Source organism: Rhinolophus hipposideros (assembly GCF_964194185.1).
Source record: "Rhinolophus hipposideros genome assembly, chromosome: 9".
Lineage (NCBI taxonomy): Eukaryota > Metazoa > Chordata > Mammalia > Chiroptera > Rhinolophidae > Rhinolophus > Rhinolophus hipposideros.
Window position 1 is genome coordinate 66012054 of NC_138055.1, and position 20748 is coordinate 66032801.

At 36.7% G+C, this 20748-nt stretch overlaps 1 protein-coding gene across 1 annotated transcript; it reads left to right on the forward strand.

Annotated features, from left to right (window-relative positions):
• Positions 1–3678: 3678 nt before the first annotated feature.
• CCT2 (chaperonin containing TCP1 subunit 2) lies at positions 3679–19867 on the forward strand. Its single transcript, XM_081059001.1, has 16 exons — positions 3679–3784; positions 4510–4584; positions 4685–4750; positions 5474–5585; positions 5917–5993; positions 6126–6238; positions 7084–7286; positions 8798–8898; positions 9096–9223; positions 10509–10612; positions 13293–13412; positions 13791–13919; positions 14108–14211; positions 14501–14600; positions 15479–15620; positions 18799–19867. The coding sequence occupies exons 1-16, from the start codon at positions 3782–3784 to the stop codon at positions 18827–18829; spliced, it is 1608 nt and encodes a 535-aa protein (XP_080915127.1). The 5' UTR covers positions 3679–3781; the 3' UTR covers positions 18830–19867.
• Positions 19868–20748: the final 881 nt, after the last annotated feature.

The window sequence follows — 20748 nt, forward strand, 5'->3', positions numbered from 1 at the left end:
GGCCGAGTGTGGCTTTTTGGAAAGGATGTGGAGATGGGAGGATTGCCCTCTAGTTGTTCTTTCCAGATGATTTTTTGCCATATGAACCATGTCTTCAGGCATGAGAAGTTATCTCATATGTGATGTAAACATGCTTTTAAGGACAAGTGTGAATGAGCGTTTAAGCTTAATTTTTGTCATAACAAATAAGAACTAATTTTTTATCTTTGGAAAAATCAGAATTCTTGAAGTACAATCAAACCTTTATTAACTGGAGTACTTAAAGAATAAGCTGATAATTGAATTCAGTTCAACAAGGGCTAAGCAACACATTTTTAAAATCTTTATTTATTATAGAGTATTAGTATATTGTCCTAAAAGTTATATGTAAAATATGGTTTAATCTTAGGTGATTTAGGATCTTGCGATGCCTTACCGTTGTCATTCTGGCATAAATTTCCGTGATGAATTACTCAAGCTGATAATGGAAGTTGAGCTGACTATACACTGACCTTAAGCATTCATGAAAAACTGCTTTGTTGAATAAAATCTGATCGGAGTTCTTCTGGTTACTTTCCCCTTATTGCCTAAAGTAGATTGCAATAAAACCCCAATAAAAGTTTGGTTGGATACCTATGTAAAGTTTTACTGTATTTATATTTCACACATTTCTTGAAACTATGATAAAAGGTTTTATTTCTTAGTCTCATATCACTGCCTCCATTTCAAAGTGAACATATAATGGGTTAAAGATTATGTTTCATCAAAGTGAAATGAAATTTGAAGTATGAGACATACTTTCTCAGTTTTATCTGTGTTGTCATTCAGACTGGTAGTTCTCAGCTCTGAGTCCACAAACCTGTTTTGGGGTCACTGAGTGATGCTGTAAAGCCTATTTGGATAAGGTTCAAGATGCAGGTCATTTAAACAATGAAGGGGAAAGAGAAGTCCACAAATGATGGGGGGCAGACCGATGGAACACGTTATTAGTTAAGGTGTGGCAGAGCCCAAATCTTGGAAAATCTTATTTGGATTATTTCTATATTTTTCTTTTGAATCCCTTTGAAGACAGTAGCTATTCACATGTTCTTATTTAATGAATGAGCATGAACTAGGCCCTATGCTAGTTATAACGATAGCAATCCTTGTCTTCAAAAACATTGGTAGTTTAGAAGTCCTTTTATTGGGAGCCATCCCCTTCCCCCCTAAGACATAAATTGTATGTGATGATTTAACTTCTCTGATATCGTGAGAATGGTAAAAGCTATATACCTTAGGAGAACTGACAAAATTGTAACTCCAGCTCTTAGTGTGAATGGTGTTAAGTTGCACACAAGGGAAAGGCATATAGCAGCCTGACAATGGAGGTTTTCAAGAAAAGCTTGGAGGAGGTAATCCCTGAGGTGTTTGACGAGAACCTTTGTAGGTTAAAGAAGGAGGGGACAGGACGTCTTAGGGAGAAGGAATAATGTGCAAAGGCACAGAGGTATAGAAAGATGATGTTCATTAGTGGCAAGGGGTTCCATATGACGAGTATGGGGTGCGAGAAATGAGAGCCATAAGGAGCTGTAGGATGCTAAGGACTTTGTTTAAATGAGGTGAGTGTTTGAAGGATTTTAAACACTGGACAAATAATTTAGATTGCTCTGAGATTAACATGGAGGGTACATTAGAGGACATTTTAATAAAGCAGGTAGACTGAAGAGGAGGCTCTTAGAGAAATGGAAGCAAAACTGGATAGATGCCTATTCAAAGACACTGTTAAAGGAGTGTTTAGGTTATTTATTGCTGTGCAACAAACCACACAAACTGTGGCTTCAAGCAACAAATCATTTTATTTGTCACATTGCTATAGATCAGCGTGGGCAGGCCTACGGAACCCACCCCAAATTACAAAACTAGTAAATGGAAAAGTTGAAATTCAAACCGACACAGCCTGGTTCCAGAAGCTGAGTGTTTAAACCCTGTGGTACAAGGGTGACACTAAAGGAGGAAGAGAATAACATGCAATGAAGAAATTGATGCGAGTTCCCTCATAGGGGTCTCTTGGCAGTCTCTGGCCTCAGCTCCATAGGTGGTGGGGCCTGCCTTCCCAGTCTCCATCCAAATCCTCTGGCTATGTTTCCTCCACTCCAAAGCCCAGCAGGGAGGGGATGTTGGTTTCTCCATCACCCACAGTTTCAGGCTTGCCTGCTAGAGGACATATTTCCAGGTATATGATTTTGCCCACAATAAATACAGCAGTTTTCAGTGTCATGCAGGTATCTTAGCTTCTCATTGTTGTAACATCATTCTAGTGTGCGATTTGGGATATGAGTGTTAAAGAGCATTTCCTGAAAGCAAGTTTCCTTACAAAGAATGCAAAACTCTTGATAGATTTAGAATAGCAATTTGTCCAGTCTGAATAGCCCTTTTCATGATGGCCCTGGGAATAGTGTGAAAAAGGGTCAGCAAACTTTCTATAAAGGTTCAGGTTGTAAATATGTTGGGCTTTATGTGCTATACAGTCTGTCATAAATACTCAACTTCCGTTGTTTATTGCACAGTATAAAAAGTGATGGGTGTGCGTGTATTCCAACCAAGTGTTATGGACACCAAAATATAAGTTTCACATAATTTTAATGTATCATGAAATAGTCTTATTTCTTTTAACCATTTAAAAATGTAAAAACCATTCTTTACTCTCCAGCCATACAAAATCCCCAGGTGGAATTTGGCTCCCCCTAGTTTGTCAACTCCTGGTATAAACCAACCTTCTTAGAGTATATCTGAAAGGTAGAAACATGTAAAAATTGAAAACATCTACCAGGGTTAACAATTGCCCAAAATCCAAGAACTTACTAACTGACTCATTAGTCAAACGGAGAAAAGGGTATCAGCAGGTAGAAAACCAACCTTTTTTTGCACAAAACTTTGCTTTAACGGTCCTAAGGGGTCAATTCAGAGAAAGTAGAAAACTGTTTTGGATAAACTGAAATTTTGGGATTGATCTTGATCTCAACCAAGGCATTACGTAAGAATATATTAGTCATCTCTACTAGTGGGGGAGGGGAGGAACGCGTGAAACGCGAAAACCTGAAAATGAGCAAGCAGAGCAAAGATAAAGTAAACGTCTCCATCAGTTCACACCACCTTGTCCTGGACAGTCAACATCCCATTAAAAACAGCGTTTTAAAATTCAATAAAATATGTCTTCCTCGTAATACTCAATAAATAGTTAAAATTAAAATGGCAATGAACATGTTATTTAGGAATATGTTGGTAAATAACCACTGCAGAACAAAGCTGAAACGTTGAGAGTGGTTGCCTCTGGGAGAGGACGTGATGAAGTTGGTGAGTTATGTTTTTCATTACTAGTACACAACACTTTATGTATATGTGGTACTTCAAGGCAAACTTTTAAAGATTCAGAAAAAACGTGCAAGCAGAAACTCCGCTACTATGGCAACCCCCGCGGCGCAGCGTCTCTAGTTCTTCCGGGGTTCTACTCCCAATACTGCCGGCCTCAAGCAAGATGTCAGCCCCCCGCTTCCTCGCCCCAAGCAGGTGGCGCCGCAGGGAGAGGAGGAGCACAAGCCGAGGCCGCGCCCCTCCAATGTGACCGGCTGCGTGTAAGACCCGCAGGGCTCCACTCAAAATGGCACTTCCTCCCTTCCTCCGCGAGCCGCGCGACGCCGGAGCCACGCCGGCCGAGGCTCCGCCCCTCACGGTAGAGCGTGAGGCGTCACTTCCGGCTTCTTTTCCCTCTGGTCCCGGGCGCGAGCTGTGAAGGAGTAGCGTGTGTGCCGAACTGCTTGGAACCATGGTGAGCCTGGCCCCGCTGGCCCTGCCCGGGCCCCGCCACACCCCGCCGTGCCCTGCCGCCCCCTCTTGTCCTCCCAGCGCCTCGGGCTCCCTGTTTCTGTGCCCCGGGACGGCCGCACATGGTGAGGGCCGCGGCGTGTGGCCTGCGCCCAGGCCGCGGGCGAAGCTCTCGGCGCAGGCCACGGGGAGGGTGGGCCTCCAAGCCAGCGGCTTCTGACACGGCGTCTCCAAAGCCCCAGAACCGGGAGACCCGGGGCTCACCCTTAGCGGAGAAGTTTCCAGGGCTCCGGGCGGGTCGGCGAGTCAGGCCCCGCCCGCCCTCTCGGGGCGGAGCCTGGGGCGGCCTGTTGGAAGCCGGGCCTCTGCCATTGCCTCAGCCGCTTGGCCGTTGTCCTGCGAGTGGCCTCCGGCCCCTGCCTGCCTAGCCTTGGATTCAAGTCGTCTTGAGTCTTGCCGTCCTTAAGAGTTACTGTATAATTCTTATCCTTGGAGCACTTGTAGATGCAGAACGCAAGGTTGCTTTCCTATACGGCTTTTAGAAGTCCCTCCTCCCCCTTAAATGACTGCCCTGATGAGGGAGACTTTTCATTTTTTGGAAAAAGCACACTGTTCTGTACATCAGTTTTCTCGTAGCTAGCTACTTGTAAGTCTGACGGAAGGCATCTCAGTATACGTGTCAAAAGGATGTTGGTATCCACACCCGTTTTTTTGTTTTTCCTTTTTTAGGCGTCCCTTTCCCTTGCACCCGTTAACATCTTCAAGGCTGGCGCTGACGAAGAGCGAGCAGAGACGGCCCGTCTGGTGAGGCTTGTTCTCGTTCTGGGAAAGATAAAATCGCACTTTTACCATTTTAAGGCTCGAGGTGGTTTTTGACAATCCCTTTCTTTGCTTTTCACTCCAGTCTTCTTTTATTGGTGCCATCGCTATTGGAGACTTGGTAAAGAGCACCTTGGGACCCAAGGGCATGGTAAGAAAAAGAGGGAGTTTTTGTTTTGATACTGTTTTAGAGCCCTTCGTGAAAACGTACATAGTAAATACTTTTTTTGATGCATTTTAATTGTTGAAACTTAACTCTATGGAGGTAAGACCTGGATGTGTTCTCTTTACTGAAAATCAAAACAGTAGTCGTTCGGCTGAAGTCCCAATCAGTGCCCATCCCCAGTCCGACTTTCCTCCCCACTGACAACCGCTGTTATTGTTTGGATGTAAATCTTCCCAATATTTTTGTTCATTAACGTAAATATACGTGTGTCTCACGTGTTAATGTATTTTCTTATATACTGGTAACATTTTGTTTTAGCATAGGTATTTATGTGTAGTTTTTCTGTAGTTTGCTTTGTTAAAATTTTATTCAGTGTAAGTGATTAACTGCCTCCTAAGTGTCAAATGGTACTCAGCGTCCTGATTATTTTATAGTTTATATTTATGACTGTGTTGAGGGACACTTTATTCCATTGTTTTGGCTATTACAGTGCTGAGACAACCTGTTCATGTCTCCCTGTTCTAGTGTTTTTAGGGTTAGATACCAGAGTTTGCTTGTGAGGTGTATGCATTGCAAAAATTAGAATGGATACTGTCAAAGAGCCATCCAGGGTACTGACACATTAACAATATGCGAGAGTAGTGACTGACCCAGGCGTTCTTGAAGGTGTATCTAGATCTTAACTTGAACCAAATACATTCCTTTTAGGACAAAATTCTGTTAAGCAGTGGACGAGATGCCTCTCTTATGGTGACCAATGATGGTGCAACTATTCTGAAGAACATTGGTGTTGACAATCCAGCGGCTAAAGTTTTAGTTGGTGAGTCTGGAGATACTCTTTTGTTAACATTTTGAAACATATTTTAAATAAGCTGTGTTGGCTGTACTTCCTTTAACTATTGTCCATTTTTTAATTGATTATTGTCATTAAAATACAAGCTTCTGGAGTGCCGTGTAATTATTAATACTAAAATTGTTGCATTTCAGACTGAAAAGTTCCAAAGAATTTGTCAGGTGAAAAAGCCTAGATAAGTGAGATTTACATGGGTAGTGGGTATTGGTAGTGGGAGAATTAGTTTAGCTACAGAGAAGTAATTTTAAAAAGGCAGAATCAGATATAAATGAGTTAATAACTAACTTTTTTTTTCTAGATATGTCAAGGGTTCAGGATGATGAAGTTGGTGATGGCACTACCTCTGTTACTGTTTTAGCAGCAGAATTGCTAAGGGTAAGACTATCTGAGCAATTCTAACCTCATTTTATTAATTGGTTTTTGCTACTGTAGTTTTGAATGTCAGAAGTAATGAAGTCCTTCCTACATCTTCACTATTGACAAGTGTTTTCCACTGTTTATTAATAGGAAGCAGAATCTTTAATTGCCAGAAAGATTCATCCACAGACCATCATAGCTGGTTGGAGAGAAGCCACAAAGGCAGCAAGACAGGCTCTCTTGAATTCTGCAGTCGATCATGGGTTGGTATACCAAAATACTACTGTTTTAAACATTTAACATTCTTTCCAAAATGTACTCAGTGCACGAAGTCTAGAAACTAAGAAAAACATACACAAACACGACTCTGCTTTCTCATCCTGCCCCAACAGTAAAACCTCACATTACTCTCCAGAGATAGCCACTAAAGTTCAAGTTTGGGTTTCCAGTTTTTGCTTATATAATCACAATAAACAGAACAAATAGTATCATTGTTTAGAGGGTTTTTAGTCTCTTGAACGTAGTTGAATGACAAGCACATTTCTGGGTGTCAGTATTCTCTCTAATTGAGGTATGCATTTGATTATATTACTGCAGTATAATTTACCTATCTATAGTTGGAGATTAGTGTTTTGACAGTTTTTAGCTTTATAAGGTAAAAACTTGTTACCCAAAAAAATGTTTCAAGAAGTATTGCTGGGTTCAAAGAGAAGTGTGTGTTTTAAAGGTGTTTTTACTTACAAGTAATTCTCCAGAAAAAAATTTATTAATTTACACTTCCACTAGCTGTATAACAGTAGTGCCTGTTTCACCATGTTCTTAACAGCATTTGGCACTCTTGTTTGCTTGTGTTTTTTAATAGTTTGCCAGTTTGGTGGGGAAAAATAGTACCTAATTTGGATTTGTTACTTACTGGTAGTGAGGTTTAATTTTTCACATGAGCTCTGACTGGCTTAGGGGAAATTATCTATTGACAGATGAGTATCTGAATAAATGTTGAAAAGTAAAATAGGGTGATATCTTTGAAGAAGCATTTTGAGAATGAAGAAGCAAATTTAAGCATTTCATTTTTAGAAAGTCATAAGTTTTTTGTTTGATTATTTTTTAGTTCTGATGAAGTTAAATTCCGCCAAGATTTAATGAACATTGCAGGAACAACATTATCCTCAAAACTTCTTACTCATCACAAAGATCACTTTACTAAACTAGCTGTAGAAGCTGTTCTCAGACTGAAAGGATCTGGTAATCTGGAGGCAATTCACATCATCAAGAAACTAGGAGGAAGTCTGGCAGATTCCTATTTAGATGAAGGTATGTGTGTGTGTATATATGTTGAACATGGGAAAGCAAGCTTTGATGGGATGTTGAGGGCTAAGTACTCAGTGAATCCTATTTTTAACTAGTTGGGACTAATTTTACAAAGCCAGAACTTTAAGGACAAAAATTACATTGCAACCATTTTTGTCATTTTAATCCATTTGTTATATTGACAATGTCTTCATCTTCTCATACAACCCCAGCGTTTCTTTGATAATACCTAGATTTTACTTTATACCATGAAGATAGTTGCAGTCATTAATAAAGAGAAATTGGAAGTCAGCTGTTTTCAAACGACGTGTTTTCCAGAATTACATGTGTTCTCCAGAGGATCTGGGTTAAATCAAATCATTTAGTTGGCAGATGTTGATACACTTGTTGGTGTTCTTAAAGAGTGATAAATGAGTCTTAGCAACTGCTGTTTCCCTAGTACTAGTGTATTTTGTTCATAAAGTAGGAATTTTCCAAGTACCTTTACATTGTACTTACGTCACAAAATGGCCCATAGAAAGGGGTGTAGGCTTTATCTTTTATAGAGAAAGGGAAGAAAGTAAGTTTTGCTTTACAGTTTCTGCTTTACCAGTGATTTAAGAGTCTAGGTCTTGCTGCGCATCATTTATGTTTTTTAAGGCAGTAACAATTCTGAAAATACTCCTGGTTGAATTTATATGCAAGGGCTGTGTAGCATTTCTAATAGGCTGGTGGTAGGGAAAGATAATTAAAACAAGAATTGCTACTATTTTTGAATGTCTGTTCTGTGCCAGGTTCTAATAGGAATTTTACTTAAAATCTCATTTGTTATGATTTTGACCCAGTGGGTGAGAATTAGGTTCAGCTTAATAGAGCAGAAAACCCAGGATGATACTGGCTTACTAAAATAAGTTACATACGCATCTAAAAGAAGCCTAGAGAGAGAGGCAGTACTGTGTCCCCATGATCGTTCTAAATCCACAGGGCCTTAGGCTGGTAACTAATACCTCTGCCACTGGTTACATTCCTGCTTTACAGATGAATAACTAAGCCTCCTTACATAGCCTGTATGCAGCAGGGGAATGATTGGGGCCAGGTGTGTCTGACTCCATCCTCCATGGCTTTTTCATTTTAGCACCAGCCTCAGCCTCAGTTCTTTAAAAAGTCCAGTAATCTCTAGCAATACCCTGTGTATCTGAATCCTCACAGCTTGTTTTCTCGTGTTTTAAGCTTATGAAAGTGGACTTAACGTCATTATATTGCAACCCACATACCTGTGTATGCAGTATATTGTGTATCTGAAATAAAAGTTTCAAAATATTGTGTTCTTAATATTTGTGCTGTGCTCTTGTATTTTCTATTTCATATATTTTTTTAAATGATCTGCTAAATTGATTTTTATGATTACTGTTTTAGTAGAATGCTTTACAGGAGTTTTAAATGCATTCTTTGAAAGTAATTTGATACAACAGGCAACTTCTTAAGATTTATTAACTCAACTTTGTATTTAATACAATACTACCATTATATTGTAGGCTTTCTGTTGGATAAAAAAATTGGAGTAAATCAACCAAAGAGAATTGAAAATGCTAAAATTCTTATTGCAAATACTGGTATGGATACAGACAAAATAAAGGTATGTTTAAATTTCTTGAAATTCTAATCGCCAGCTGCTATAAACTCAGGCCGGAAATCAGTTACATTAAAAAGCTTGGACTATGTAAATATATACACAAACACATTTTTTGGTGTATTTGCATTAAAATGTTTAAATATGCTATGGGACTCTTAAGAGTAATAAAAATACTATTTTTATGCTTTCGTCTGTCTTAGATATTTGGTTCCAGGGTAAGAGTTGATTCTACAGCAAAGGTTGCCGAAATAGAACATGCAGAAAAGGAAAAAATGAAGGAGAAAGTTGAACGTATTCTTAAGCATGGGATAAATTGCTTCATTAACAGGTCTGTGTTCTTGTGCTAACAATATTTATAATGAACGATTCTAAGAACAGGTTTTTGAATTAGTGGCTTATTTAGAATTTTTTTTCATTGTAAAAATAGTATAGTAATTCATTTGCATAACAATGATTTTAGTGATGTTAATATACTTTACTAAACCTTTTTATGTTAATAGTACAAGTTTTCTGATTTGGCAGATTATGTTACTAGTTTTGACTATAGTACACACATATTTGGAAGAGAGAGTTAATTCCATATTAAATGATGGGCATTTGAAGTAGCAAAAAGTTAACAGCACAGAAATAAAACAAGAATGAAGAGGTGAAAAATATTCAAGAGTTTTAGTGATTTTTCTTTAATTTGTATGAAAAAGTGTAAACTTTTCCCATTTAGGAAAGGCTTTTATTGATTGTTTTAAATGGTGAAAATACCAAGAGGAACAGCACATTTCAATGAAATGACTGTAGTTAACTTTGAGAGATGTTTGATGAAAAATTGTTTAAGGCCAAATGTTTGTGGGCTTTTCAAAAGTAAGTTTCTAAAGTTTTATGTGATTTGTGAATCTGATAAGACATTTTGCCTAGCTGTGCATTATGCTAATTATAAAAAAGGGGTTTTTTGACTTTTTTTTAACTTAAAGCTTTTAAACAGATGCCTTTTTTAAACTCCCATTGTAAAAGTAACATCTCATTTTGGAAAATAGAAAAGTATAAGAAGAAACAGAATACGAGGTCTTACCTCTCAGGAATTCTTTCTTTTGTTAGTGTTGACTGTGTGTCTATGTGCCATCTAGTTTTAATTTTTCACTTAGTTGTGATCATATGCTATAAACTTTTGTAACTTTTTAAATCTAACAGTATATATTTTTACTTAAAATTAAAATTTTTTTCATAATTTGTAATTGGACATTGAGGTCATTGGCAAGTTTCATTTTATAGAAAAATTCTTACAAATATTACATTTTTTTAATATTTAATTTCTTGCTGTAGATTCTCAGGAGTGGAACTAAAGCATATGAACATTGATACGGTTTTTGGTGCATTACTGCTGACTTGTTTTCCAATTTATACTATAAATAGCAATATAAAAAAATCTGTTCTTAATAATAGCATGGTTGCACTAGTATTATAATTTGTAAATTATAGGTTAAAAAATGGTATCTTTTAATTCACATTTCTTTGATTACTGGTGAGGTAAAAATATTTCCATGGGTGGTAGTGGGTTTTTTTTTAGTCTAATGTATTTTTATCTTGTGAAGTAACAATGTTTTTATGGATTTTATTTACAGGCAATTAATTTATAATTATCCTGAACAGCTCTTTGGTGCTGCGGGTGTTATGGCTATTGAACATGCAGATTTTGCAGGTGTAGAACGCCTGGCTCTTGTCACAGGTATGGGAAAAAGGCATTAATTTCTAACAAACATAATAATCACACTTGGATTTATTGTTTGTACATTTGCTTCTTGAACAATGTGGGGGTTAGAAGCACCAGTCCCCCACCCTTTGTTTTTGACAATCTGCATACAACTTTTGACTCCAATAAAAACTAGTCAATCGTCCACATCAGTGGATTCCCAACTGTGATGGAAAAAGTTGACCCTTGAATAACACAGGTTTGAAGACAGGTGTAGTTTTTTTAAGCCCACTTGTAAGTGGACTCACACAGCTCAAGCCCATGTTATTGGGGTGTCAACTGTGTATGTAACTCATTGCTGAAAGTGCAAAGAAATCCCATTAAAGAGTTTAGAATCTAAACACGGAAGTTATTCTGAAAGCTGATTTATACTTTTTGGATTTCTTTAGTTTATTTACATTATTTTTAGAATACCAAATTACATGGCTGAGTTTGCCATTGGTATAGATTTCTTGTTCTTACGTTGTTTTAAAGATACATACTACATTATTTACAAATCCGTAAGACCACTGTCTAATCATAAAATCTATATAAACTAGATCTTAAAAAAAGGAACATTGTGTCTTACCTAGTTTATTCATTTGTTTCTGCTGCTAAGTGAGTAGTTTAATGCTTAATGCCATGTATGGTACGGTGATAATGGTACCCTTACTGAGCACATAACTACTATATGCCAAAGAGTGGGTCAATTACTTAAGTATTACTTTTGTTAACATTTTTAAATTTCTGAAAGTAATAAATGTTGAAATAAGTATGAAATAATCCAGTGATGCATGCTGAAAAGTTAGTATAGTCTAACACCCTTCAGTAGAGGTATGAGGAACATAATCCAGTTGTGTGGAATAATGTTTACAAATAAGGTGTCTGCGTCAAAATGACATTGAGTGCAACTTGTTTGCTTTCTGCTGTAACGAGTTAAAGTAACCTCTAAGTAGCCCATGAAAAACTAGGTACAAAAACCTTTGTCCTCCAGTTCAGGTCCTTGGAATGAGTAGGTTGGAAAGTTGGTCTGGGACACGGCACTGAAAATTAAGGAGAGGGCGATTGGAGGCGTAAAGCCACCAGGATGTTGAATTTAGTTTGGAACTGCCATGCATAGTAGAAAAAAATTAAAGGATACTAATTAACGCAGAGAGTAGAATTGGTTAACATCTCAGAATTGCTTGTTAAGCCATTTTTAATCTGAGAACATAATCTTCTGATCTAAAAATACGTTTTCCTTTCATTAATTACTTTGAATTGGGTTTACCTGCTCTAATTAGTGTTCTTCAAAAGGCACTGCATACTTGATGCTGAAGATGATAAAACTTAAGATGCTCGTATTTATGTAATTCCTCCTTTAATGCAATAAAATTAAAAGACATGACATAAGAAATGTGAATGATAGCACATTCGTGGGGTAAGTTGGTATCATAAGGACTTGATACATGAAATTGCCACATACTCAGAAGAAAATTTACTGACCAAACACACCAACTGAAGTTGACCTCATAGCACCCATCCTTATTAGCTTTTATGTTGTCAAAATAGGTGAAATTGGTTCTTGCAGATATCAAGAAATATCTTGTAAGCAGATGTAGATGAGCAACTCTTGGATAAGAGAAAATTCTCAAAAGCCCAGTTAGTCTCATTTTTGGGATACGATGTCCTGAACATCTGTTGTGTCTCACACCTAGAAACCAAAGCAGTTTCAGGAATTTGCCAACCAAAAAGAACTTCAGCTATACAGATGTGAATATAAATTAGTAGAGTTGGGAAGACCAGAGATTTTTTGTAAATTTGTCGTCAGATAGATATAAAGCATCAATTCAGATTTATCAGGAGTAGGGAAAGAGGTTGGTTGATGATAGAGGGAATCGGCTTTATTGAGAGAGTAATGAACTAGAGAAAAGGATTTTAAAGTGGAAACTTAACTTTTGCTTAATTAAGGACCAGGAAAGGAAATGGCTGACCCTTTCAGTTTATAGCATGGAAGATGGAAGAGAAATATGAAGAGAAGTAAGACATACAAATAAAATGAATTTTTTTTTTTGACGCCTCATTAAATGTGCTCTGGGAAAGTCTCAGTTTCCCCTTTTTGGGGCTTTCTGGCGGTCAGTTACTGTGATACTTAGTAGATATCAAGTGCTTACTATTTTAAGCTGTTCCTGAAATCTGCATCTGCTGACATAATAGTACTAGTCAAATATTTTCATGTTTTGTTTTGGGAAATTGGGTCATAAAAGTACTGGTCTTCTAGACCAGTAGATTCAGAAGAGAATCTGAATTTAAATTCATACTTAAAGGTTGAGATTTCAGTTTAACCTTTGACCTTTATGGGTGGGTAGTAGTATACAGTGTGTGCATAGAGGTCTGAAGCCAGATTGTTTGGGTTTGAATCCCAGTTTCACTGTATTTGTTCAAGCTGTGTAACCTTGGATAAGAAACTAAACATCTCTTTGCCTCAATTTTATCATTTCTAAATGGAATAATGAATCTTATCCCGTTGGGTTGTTGTGAAGACTAATTTGCCAATTCATATGAGGTGCTTCAAAGAGTGCTTGGCATATAGTAAGTAAGCAACTTAAAAAAATGTTACCTGTCTATTACTGCTTGGTAAAAAAACAAATTTTAAACCTGTCGTGCATTTAATTAATGTGTATTTATATGTTCACAGGTGGTGAAATTGCCTCTACCTTTGACCACCCAGAACTAGTGAAGCTTGGAAGTTGCAAGCTTATCGAGGAAGTCATGATTGGAGAAGATAAGCTCATTCACTTTTCTGGGGTAGCCCTTGGTGAGTAGTCATGTAGATCCTGATTTAGGTTCCTAAATCTTTGCTAGGCTCTGCTGAAGTGAAAGAAACAGCTACTGTAGTTACTAGTACATGGTGTGCCTAAATTCTTGTGAAACATGACGTATATTAATTTTAATCTCTTTTTGAGGTCAGCCCTATATTAATCTTGCCTTTATGAACAGTGCATTTTCAACATAGTTTTCTAGATAATTTAGAACTATTGTGAACATGGATTGTTAGCCAAGAGAATGTAACAGTGGACGACATATCCAGTTTCAAAACCACATAAAACAACCAATACTTACATAAATAATAGAAGGCAAATTTTTATGTTTTATACTTAAATGCTCATTGGGACATATTGTTTTTTAACATTAGGTGAGGCTTGCACTATTGTTCTGCGTGGTGCCACTCAACAAATTTTAGATGAAGCAGAAAGATCTTTGCATGATGCTCTTTGTGTTCTTTCCCAAACTGTGAAGGATTCTAGAACAGTTTATGGAGGAGGTAAGCATTTGGAAAACATTAAACATATTCCATTTCTTTATGGTATAAATTGTAAGTGGTTTTAATAGTTCTTACAGAAACTTTATTACCTTTGCCCTTAATTTTAAAATGCTTGATGTATCTTAAAGGAAGTCAGTAATTCAGTGTTTTCGAGCATAATGACATTTTATTGGATTTTTAATCCATAGGCTGTTCTGAGATGCTGATGGCTCATGCTGTGACACAGCTTGCCAATAAAACACCTGGTAAAGAAGCTGTTGCAATGGAGTCTTACGCTAAAGCACTGAGAATGGTAAGTTTATAAAAATAAGAGCTTAAACATTGTCGGTATTAATGGCTTTTAAGTGAATATATTTTTCTGTCTTGGACAGAAAATGTTTATTTTCTCAGCTTTAAGAAAAAGAACTGGTTCATACCACTTTTAAATTTGATGCTGGAGTTTATTCTCTTTATGAGCAGTAATTAAAAGGAAGCAGATTATACAGTGTTTCCAAATGTATACTTTTAAAAAGCTATGCTAGTTAGGAGTAAATGAATTATACTACAATAGATAGTTACCATTTGTCTTCTTCACTTCATAGTTGCCAACTATAATAGCTGACAATGCAGGTTATGACAGTGCAGATTTGGTGGCACAGCTCCGAGCTGCCCATAGCGAAGGCATCACAACTGCTGGACTGGGTAAGAGAGCAGCTGGAAACTTGTACTTGTTAAGAATAACTCTGTACCAAGTTCTTTACTTTTTTTTAAAGATGAATTCTCGTAATAACCATATAAAAAGACTCCTGTGGCCCTTGCTTTGTAACCATTATATAGTCTAGGAAAATGTTTTAACTTCATATTCTCCACACTGCCAAACTTTGTTCTTCCATAAAGAGTGTAGATCTAGTTAGAAGATTTATAATTCGTTTGTTATAAATACAGAATTTAACTACATAAACAATACAGTATATTCTGAAATAAGTGTAAAATTTTCTATAGCTCTTATAATCAGCAGTGACTCCTAATTTCGCAGTAAACTGACTTTGTGACATTCTTGAATACAGATCTCTGACATAGATAAGAGTGGCCAAAAAAGCAGATTTAATTTAGAATGGAGAATTTCCTAGTAAACTGTCCGGGATATTATAGGAATAGTCTTAAGGGGGTAGGTAGTCCAGTCACTGCGCAAGAAAGAGCCGATGGATAATCAGAAGATGAAGTAGAACTCTCATAGGCGAAATAGATGACTTCTAAATTCTCTCTTCCAGTTAAAAGAATCCATGGTAATTAGTGATCAGCAAATTTTCTGTAACAATTTTACATATGTATATGGATGAAGATTTAGTGTTATGTATAAATTTTTCATTATTTGACATAGTTGCTGTCCATTGATACAAATAATTAGTAGTTGACCTTTTGATTTTCTAAAAGGCTTTTCTTGAGTGAGAGTTAAGTTTAGGTATTGTAATTTTATTTTTCATAACAGGATTAGTTTTATTTGTTATAAGTCATTAGTGGTGTTTTTCTATTTCAGTTAAAACTAGATGTTTGTTTAGTAAATTACTGTTTCTTTTTAGATATGAAGGAAGGTACCGTTGGTGATATGGCAGTACTGGGTATAACAGAAAGTTTCCAAGTGAAGCGACAAGTTCTTCTGAGTGCAGCTGAAGCGGCAGAGGTGATTCTGCGTGTGGACAATATTATCAAAGCAGCACCACGGTATTGTAGCACTTCATAAAACATTTCTTAGAAAAAATTATTAATACGGAAACAGAAAAATAGGTAGCTGCATATTTTTGATAATGGTAGTTGATAGAAAGTGTAGCCATTTTTGCTTAGATAAAAGTATTATGCAAGTTACTTAAAATATGCAATCACAACTCTTAGATTTAAGACAGAAAAGGGAGTAGGGTATGATTACACAGGTTAGCACTCAGGATTGAAAGGGCTCATAAAGAGTCAGACTTGGAAAAGTCAGAAACCAGAGAGCTTGGGGACAGAAGTGTGTAGTAAGAACTGATGTTTTTGTTTTACTGTGATGGGTTGGCTCTAGTCATTTTCTGTCTTGGGTATACTTTTCCATATGAACATCCTTAAGCATATAATGAGCAGAGTACATGTTCCTATATCTAAGCTTTTCCAAGTTGTCAAATTTTTTTAAAAACTCATTCATACAAAAACAGTTAACTGGCCAGAAAATCTTAACACTTGAAAATTTTAATTGCTAAAGTTAATTTTAATTGTTCTTATTAGTAGTTACCCAAACCACTTATTTTACCTGTTAGTGGTGGTTCAGGGAGGTGAGAAGGGATGGTGGCTTGGACCGGGAGGGAAGGGAAGGTGGTAAGGTGTTGGTAAAAGACACATATGTTGAAGGTAGAGCCAGCAGGGTTTGATTATAGGTTGGATATAAGGTGTGAGAGGAAAGGCAATTGAGGATAATTCCAAGTTTTTGTCAGTAGAAAGAAATGTTTCTCTTATCTGATATGGGAAATGCTTTGGGAGGGAAGAAAGGGATTTTAGTTTGGGATATTTGAGATGCCTATTGATAATTGGCTTGGGTAGTTGAATCTGTAGTTAGGAGAGAAGTTGGAGCTGTAGTTACCAACTTAGGAGTTGTCAGCATATATGTGGTATTTAAAGCCATTAGACTGATTGAGTCCCCAAGGGAGTGAATGTAGCTAAAGAAAGAAGTGATTTTAAGGACTGAGTACTGGAGAATTCCAGTTACAAGTTTGGAAAGATTCAGAACCAGCAAAGGACACTGGAATGTAAATATGGATAATTATTAAAACTGAGGGATGGTTACATGAGGATTTATGATACAATCTCTGCTTTTAAATATATTTGAAATTTTCCATAATACAACATTTTAAAGGTTGGGGAGGAAAAATCAATGGAATGTGTGTCCAGAAGCCAAATGAAGAAAGGCTTTAGGGAAGAGGAGAGATTAACTGCCAAAATGATGCAGATAGGTCAAGTTCCGATAAGGACTGAACATTGACCCCGAAATTGGGTTTAATAATGGAAGCCATTGGTAATCTTGACAAGCAGTTTTAGTGGAGTGGATGGCACAGGAAAAGAGAACTTGGAGAAAGTGTGTGAGTGTGTGTGTGTGTGTGTGTGTGTGTGTGCGCATATATACATATATACATATACATGCATATATATGTATATACATGTACATATATGTATATATATTGCTTTTGGGGGGAGTCTTGTGAATGGAAGCAGAGAAACGGTAGTAACTAGAGGAGGTGTAGTTTTTACTGTGAAATTTCAGTTTGTTTAAGTGAGGAATTTCCTAGAGAGAGGGAATGATGGATGCAGAAGAGGAGAGCTGTCCACTTAAGTAGCTGTGAGAGAGAATGGGAGATGAGATAACAAGGGCAGGAGTTGGTTTTAGACAGGAACGCAGGGAGTTCATAGCAGGCATGAAGTAGGAATACTACTAGGAAATTACACCTTCAATTGACTTAGCAGTTACAAAGGATTTTTGTGTGTGTGCAGAACCCTGCAGTACTCATTTCATTGGCTTTCCTCTGAGTGTCAGCTATCCTAATACTATTAGAGGAAGGAAAGTAGAAAATAGTGATTTGGATGTGGAGAGAACAGATGAAATGGTGTTTAAATCTACTGTGGTGTAGTGGAAAGAGGACTGCTCTGCTCCTGGTATAGGGAAGACAGGGTAATGAGGAACACTCACATTTTAGAATGGAAAATGGGTGAGGGAAGGAGAGAGAAATTGACAGAAAGTTTTCTTGGAAGTCGTCGTGCCACCAAAGATGGTTAAATGCAGTTATATTTTCTATTGTCTTTCCGCAGAATGATAGCAAAAGGAAACAGTTCTGTAATTAAGCTTTTCTGACTTGGGGTCAAGGTTACATAGCCACACTTATTCTCAGAAATCTTCGCAATAATTCAGCACCCTCAATCACCTTTGAAATATACACTATAATACCTCATTTGATCTGGTAACACTATAGAGGCTTGTGTCTATTAAATATAATAGAAATCCTGATATAATGGGCTGTGGACTTCTTTTCATACTAGTGAATATAACCTCCAGGGGACTCGTTTTCAAGATCAATGCCCTGTGACAGCTGCTTGGTAACTTTTTCTGTATTGACATCTTTTAGCATCCTTTAGTCATACTCCCATAAGCTACTGAGGTCGAAAGGGTTTCTATTTGTATGATCCCGGTATGCTGTACTCTTTGGGTCTGTTTTGATGCCTTTTCTGCTTCTCTTAACTGTTGTGCTTGCGTCTAGAAGCAGTGTTTCTCAAGCCCTACCTCCTTGAACAGGCATTAAGTAAAAAAATTGCACTAGTACCCTTACCATGCCCCCTTCCTGAGCGACTCACTATATGGTTACCAGAGAATAAGTTTAGCATCTAAGATGTGAGAGGTGCTATTGGCATATTTTATAATGAGTTACTGTACCCCATCACCAGCTTATCTATTGGCATTTGATTTTTTCACTTAGAATAGTGATCCAGAGACTTACATCTAGAGGACCCAGAGCCTTGTGATTTTACAACTTCTGCTTAAAACTGTCTGACTAATTTAGTAAAATTCCCCGACACATATATTAGTTGAAAACATGAATTAACTGTTTTCTGGAGAATATGTATTTAAGTAGGTCATTTGGATGAGAAGTTGAGAACTGCTAAATAATTACAGGCCTTCATATACCACATGTTTTGTAATTTCCTTTTCCTAATAAAATGACAATTGAAGGATGTTAGTAATGAGGTAGAAACATCTTGTTATAGAAAATTGGGTTATCTTAATAAAATTAGGATTCTAGTTATGTTTGTATTTAATATAAACCTTTATGCTTTTCAGTTTCGCCATTGACTTTTTTCTGAAGTGTATGTTGTGTAATCCTTGCAGGAAACGTGTCCCTGATCACCACCCCTGTTAAGCATTCCTGTATGCTGTTGTGCTCTGGACCAGTTCATAGCAAAGTTGTGTTTGAAAGACTTCAACTTCTTAAAGAAGACTATGGAATCGAAGTTTATCTATGGTTCTTATATCCTTAAGTTTGGACATTTAGCTCATTTAGCTGACCTTTTATTTTAACATGGGTCTAATTTATTTGCTGTTCATTTACCATAAAATTCAGTTGATAGAAAAGTCCATTTCTCTCACTGTGCATCAAAATAAAAAATTGAACAATTACTTAGTTCTTACCTGTCTAAGTGATTTTTGCTCTGATAACTCTATTTAATGGGAATGAATGATTATACTTTAAGTATAGAGTTCTTCCAGTTTACTGATGGACCTTATACACTTACGAAATAATTATCTTGATTAATATAAGTCCAAGTCAGATATGATAAACATACAGTAATCTTTTGGTTCTCAATTATACATAACCTTTATTAATGAAATGTTTATTTTTTACTTAGTGAAAGTACCCTAGTCTTTAGCACTCATTTTGTGTAGTCTAAGTACTCTCTTACATAGGAAAAACTTATGGTGGTTTCTGTTACTTCAAGTTTGAAAGAGTCGTATTTTAAATGTATTTTAAAGCTTCTTCAAGCACCTCTGAGGCTTTATAGGGTAATGTTCTCTTAAAAAAGATGGATTAGACTCCAGCATTTTTGGTGATTATTGACAGGGTTTTTTTGTTTTTAACAAATGGATTCTGGAGAAAGAATGAGGATAGATATAAATATGTACTGAGTTTAATGGTGAATTTAGATTTGGAGGTTTATTTATACATTAGTGTATAGCAGAATGCACAAGGAATAAAATGAGAAAGCCCAGCAATAGGTTATAAGTTTTTACTGGGTATCGTTGTGCTAGCACCATAGTAAGACATTTTATTCCCGTAGAAGAGCAAAAGGATTTTCAAAGAAACTGATAAATCAACCTTTTTTGTTTTTGTCTAAAAGTTTGCCTTAACATTTTAATACTACTATGTAGAAGCTATTAAAACTGGAAAAATTTGGTTTTCTTTGTTGTGATCCTATTTTATGTCCTGAAACATTCACATGAAGGAGAATCTTTCTGAGATCAAGCAATTATATTGATATTTCACTTTTAGAAACATTACTAGCAGTACTGTTCGCTGTGTAATTTTTTAAAGTACTTTATCTTACATGGTAACAGTTTTCATCCCACAGCTCAAGTGGAGCAGGTAAGGATATGACCAAGAAACACTGCAGAGGTTTCAATGGGAGCGATGAGTTTAAGCATCTATCCTGAGGGACTAGATAGCCTGGAGTAGGAATTTAAAAGTATACTTGGGTACATTTTCTCCAGAGGTCTTAAAAAGGATATACCAGTTAATGTTCATCTAAAAAGAGGTACAAACATGGGAACTTAATTGTTACATCCAACAATACACCAATGCCTCTTTCCCTCTTTGAATTCATATCCTTCGAAGCTCTACAGGTTTTGTTGTCATAGCCTTAGATATCCCAAGTTAACAAATTTTAAAATGTTTTCAGTTTCAGAGATGAAGTTCCAACCTAGGCCTCTAATTTCTGAGTTTTAGAGTGAAGTTTCTGTTAACTAAGAAATAGCAAATATGAAGCAGTGTTATTCTTTAATAAGAATTTTGTGACATGGAAATAGAGATTTGGAACATAACATTAATGGTTACTGCATAGAGAATTGTCTAAATGCTCAGAATTTTTAAATCTATCCTAGTAGCCTTCAGTTGTATTTTATTTTTTTGAGTGTGCTGGTTATTCTTTTATGCCAGGAGATGCATTCTTTGCCTACTTGGAGGCCATGGGTTTCCCCTTGATGACTGCTTCGCAGCTTCCTGTGGACTGGTTAACTGAGAAGGCCCAGACAGGATATGGGGAGGAGGAGTCAGTATTTTCTTGT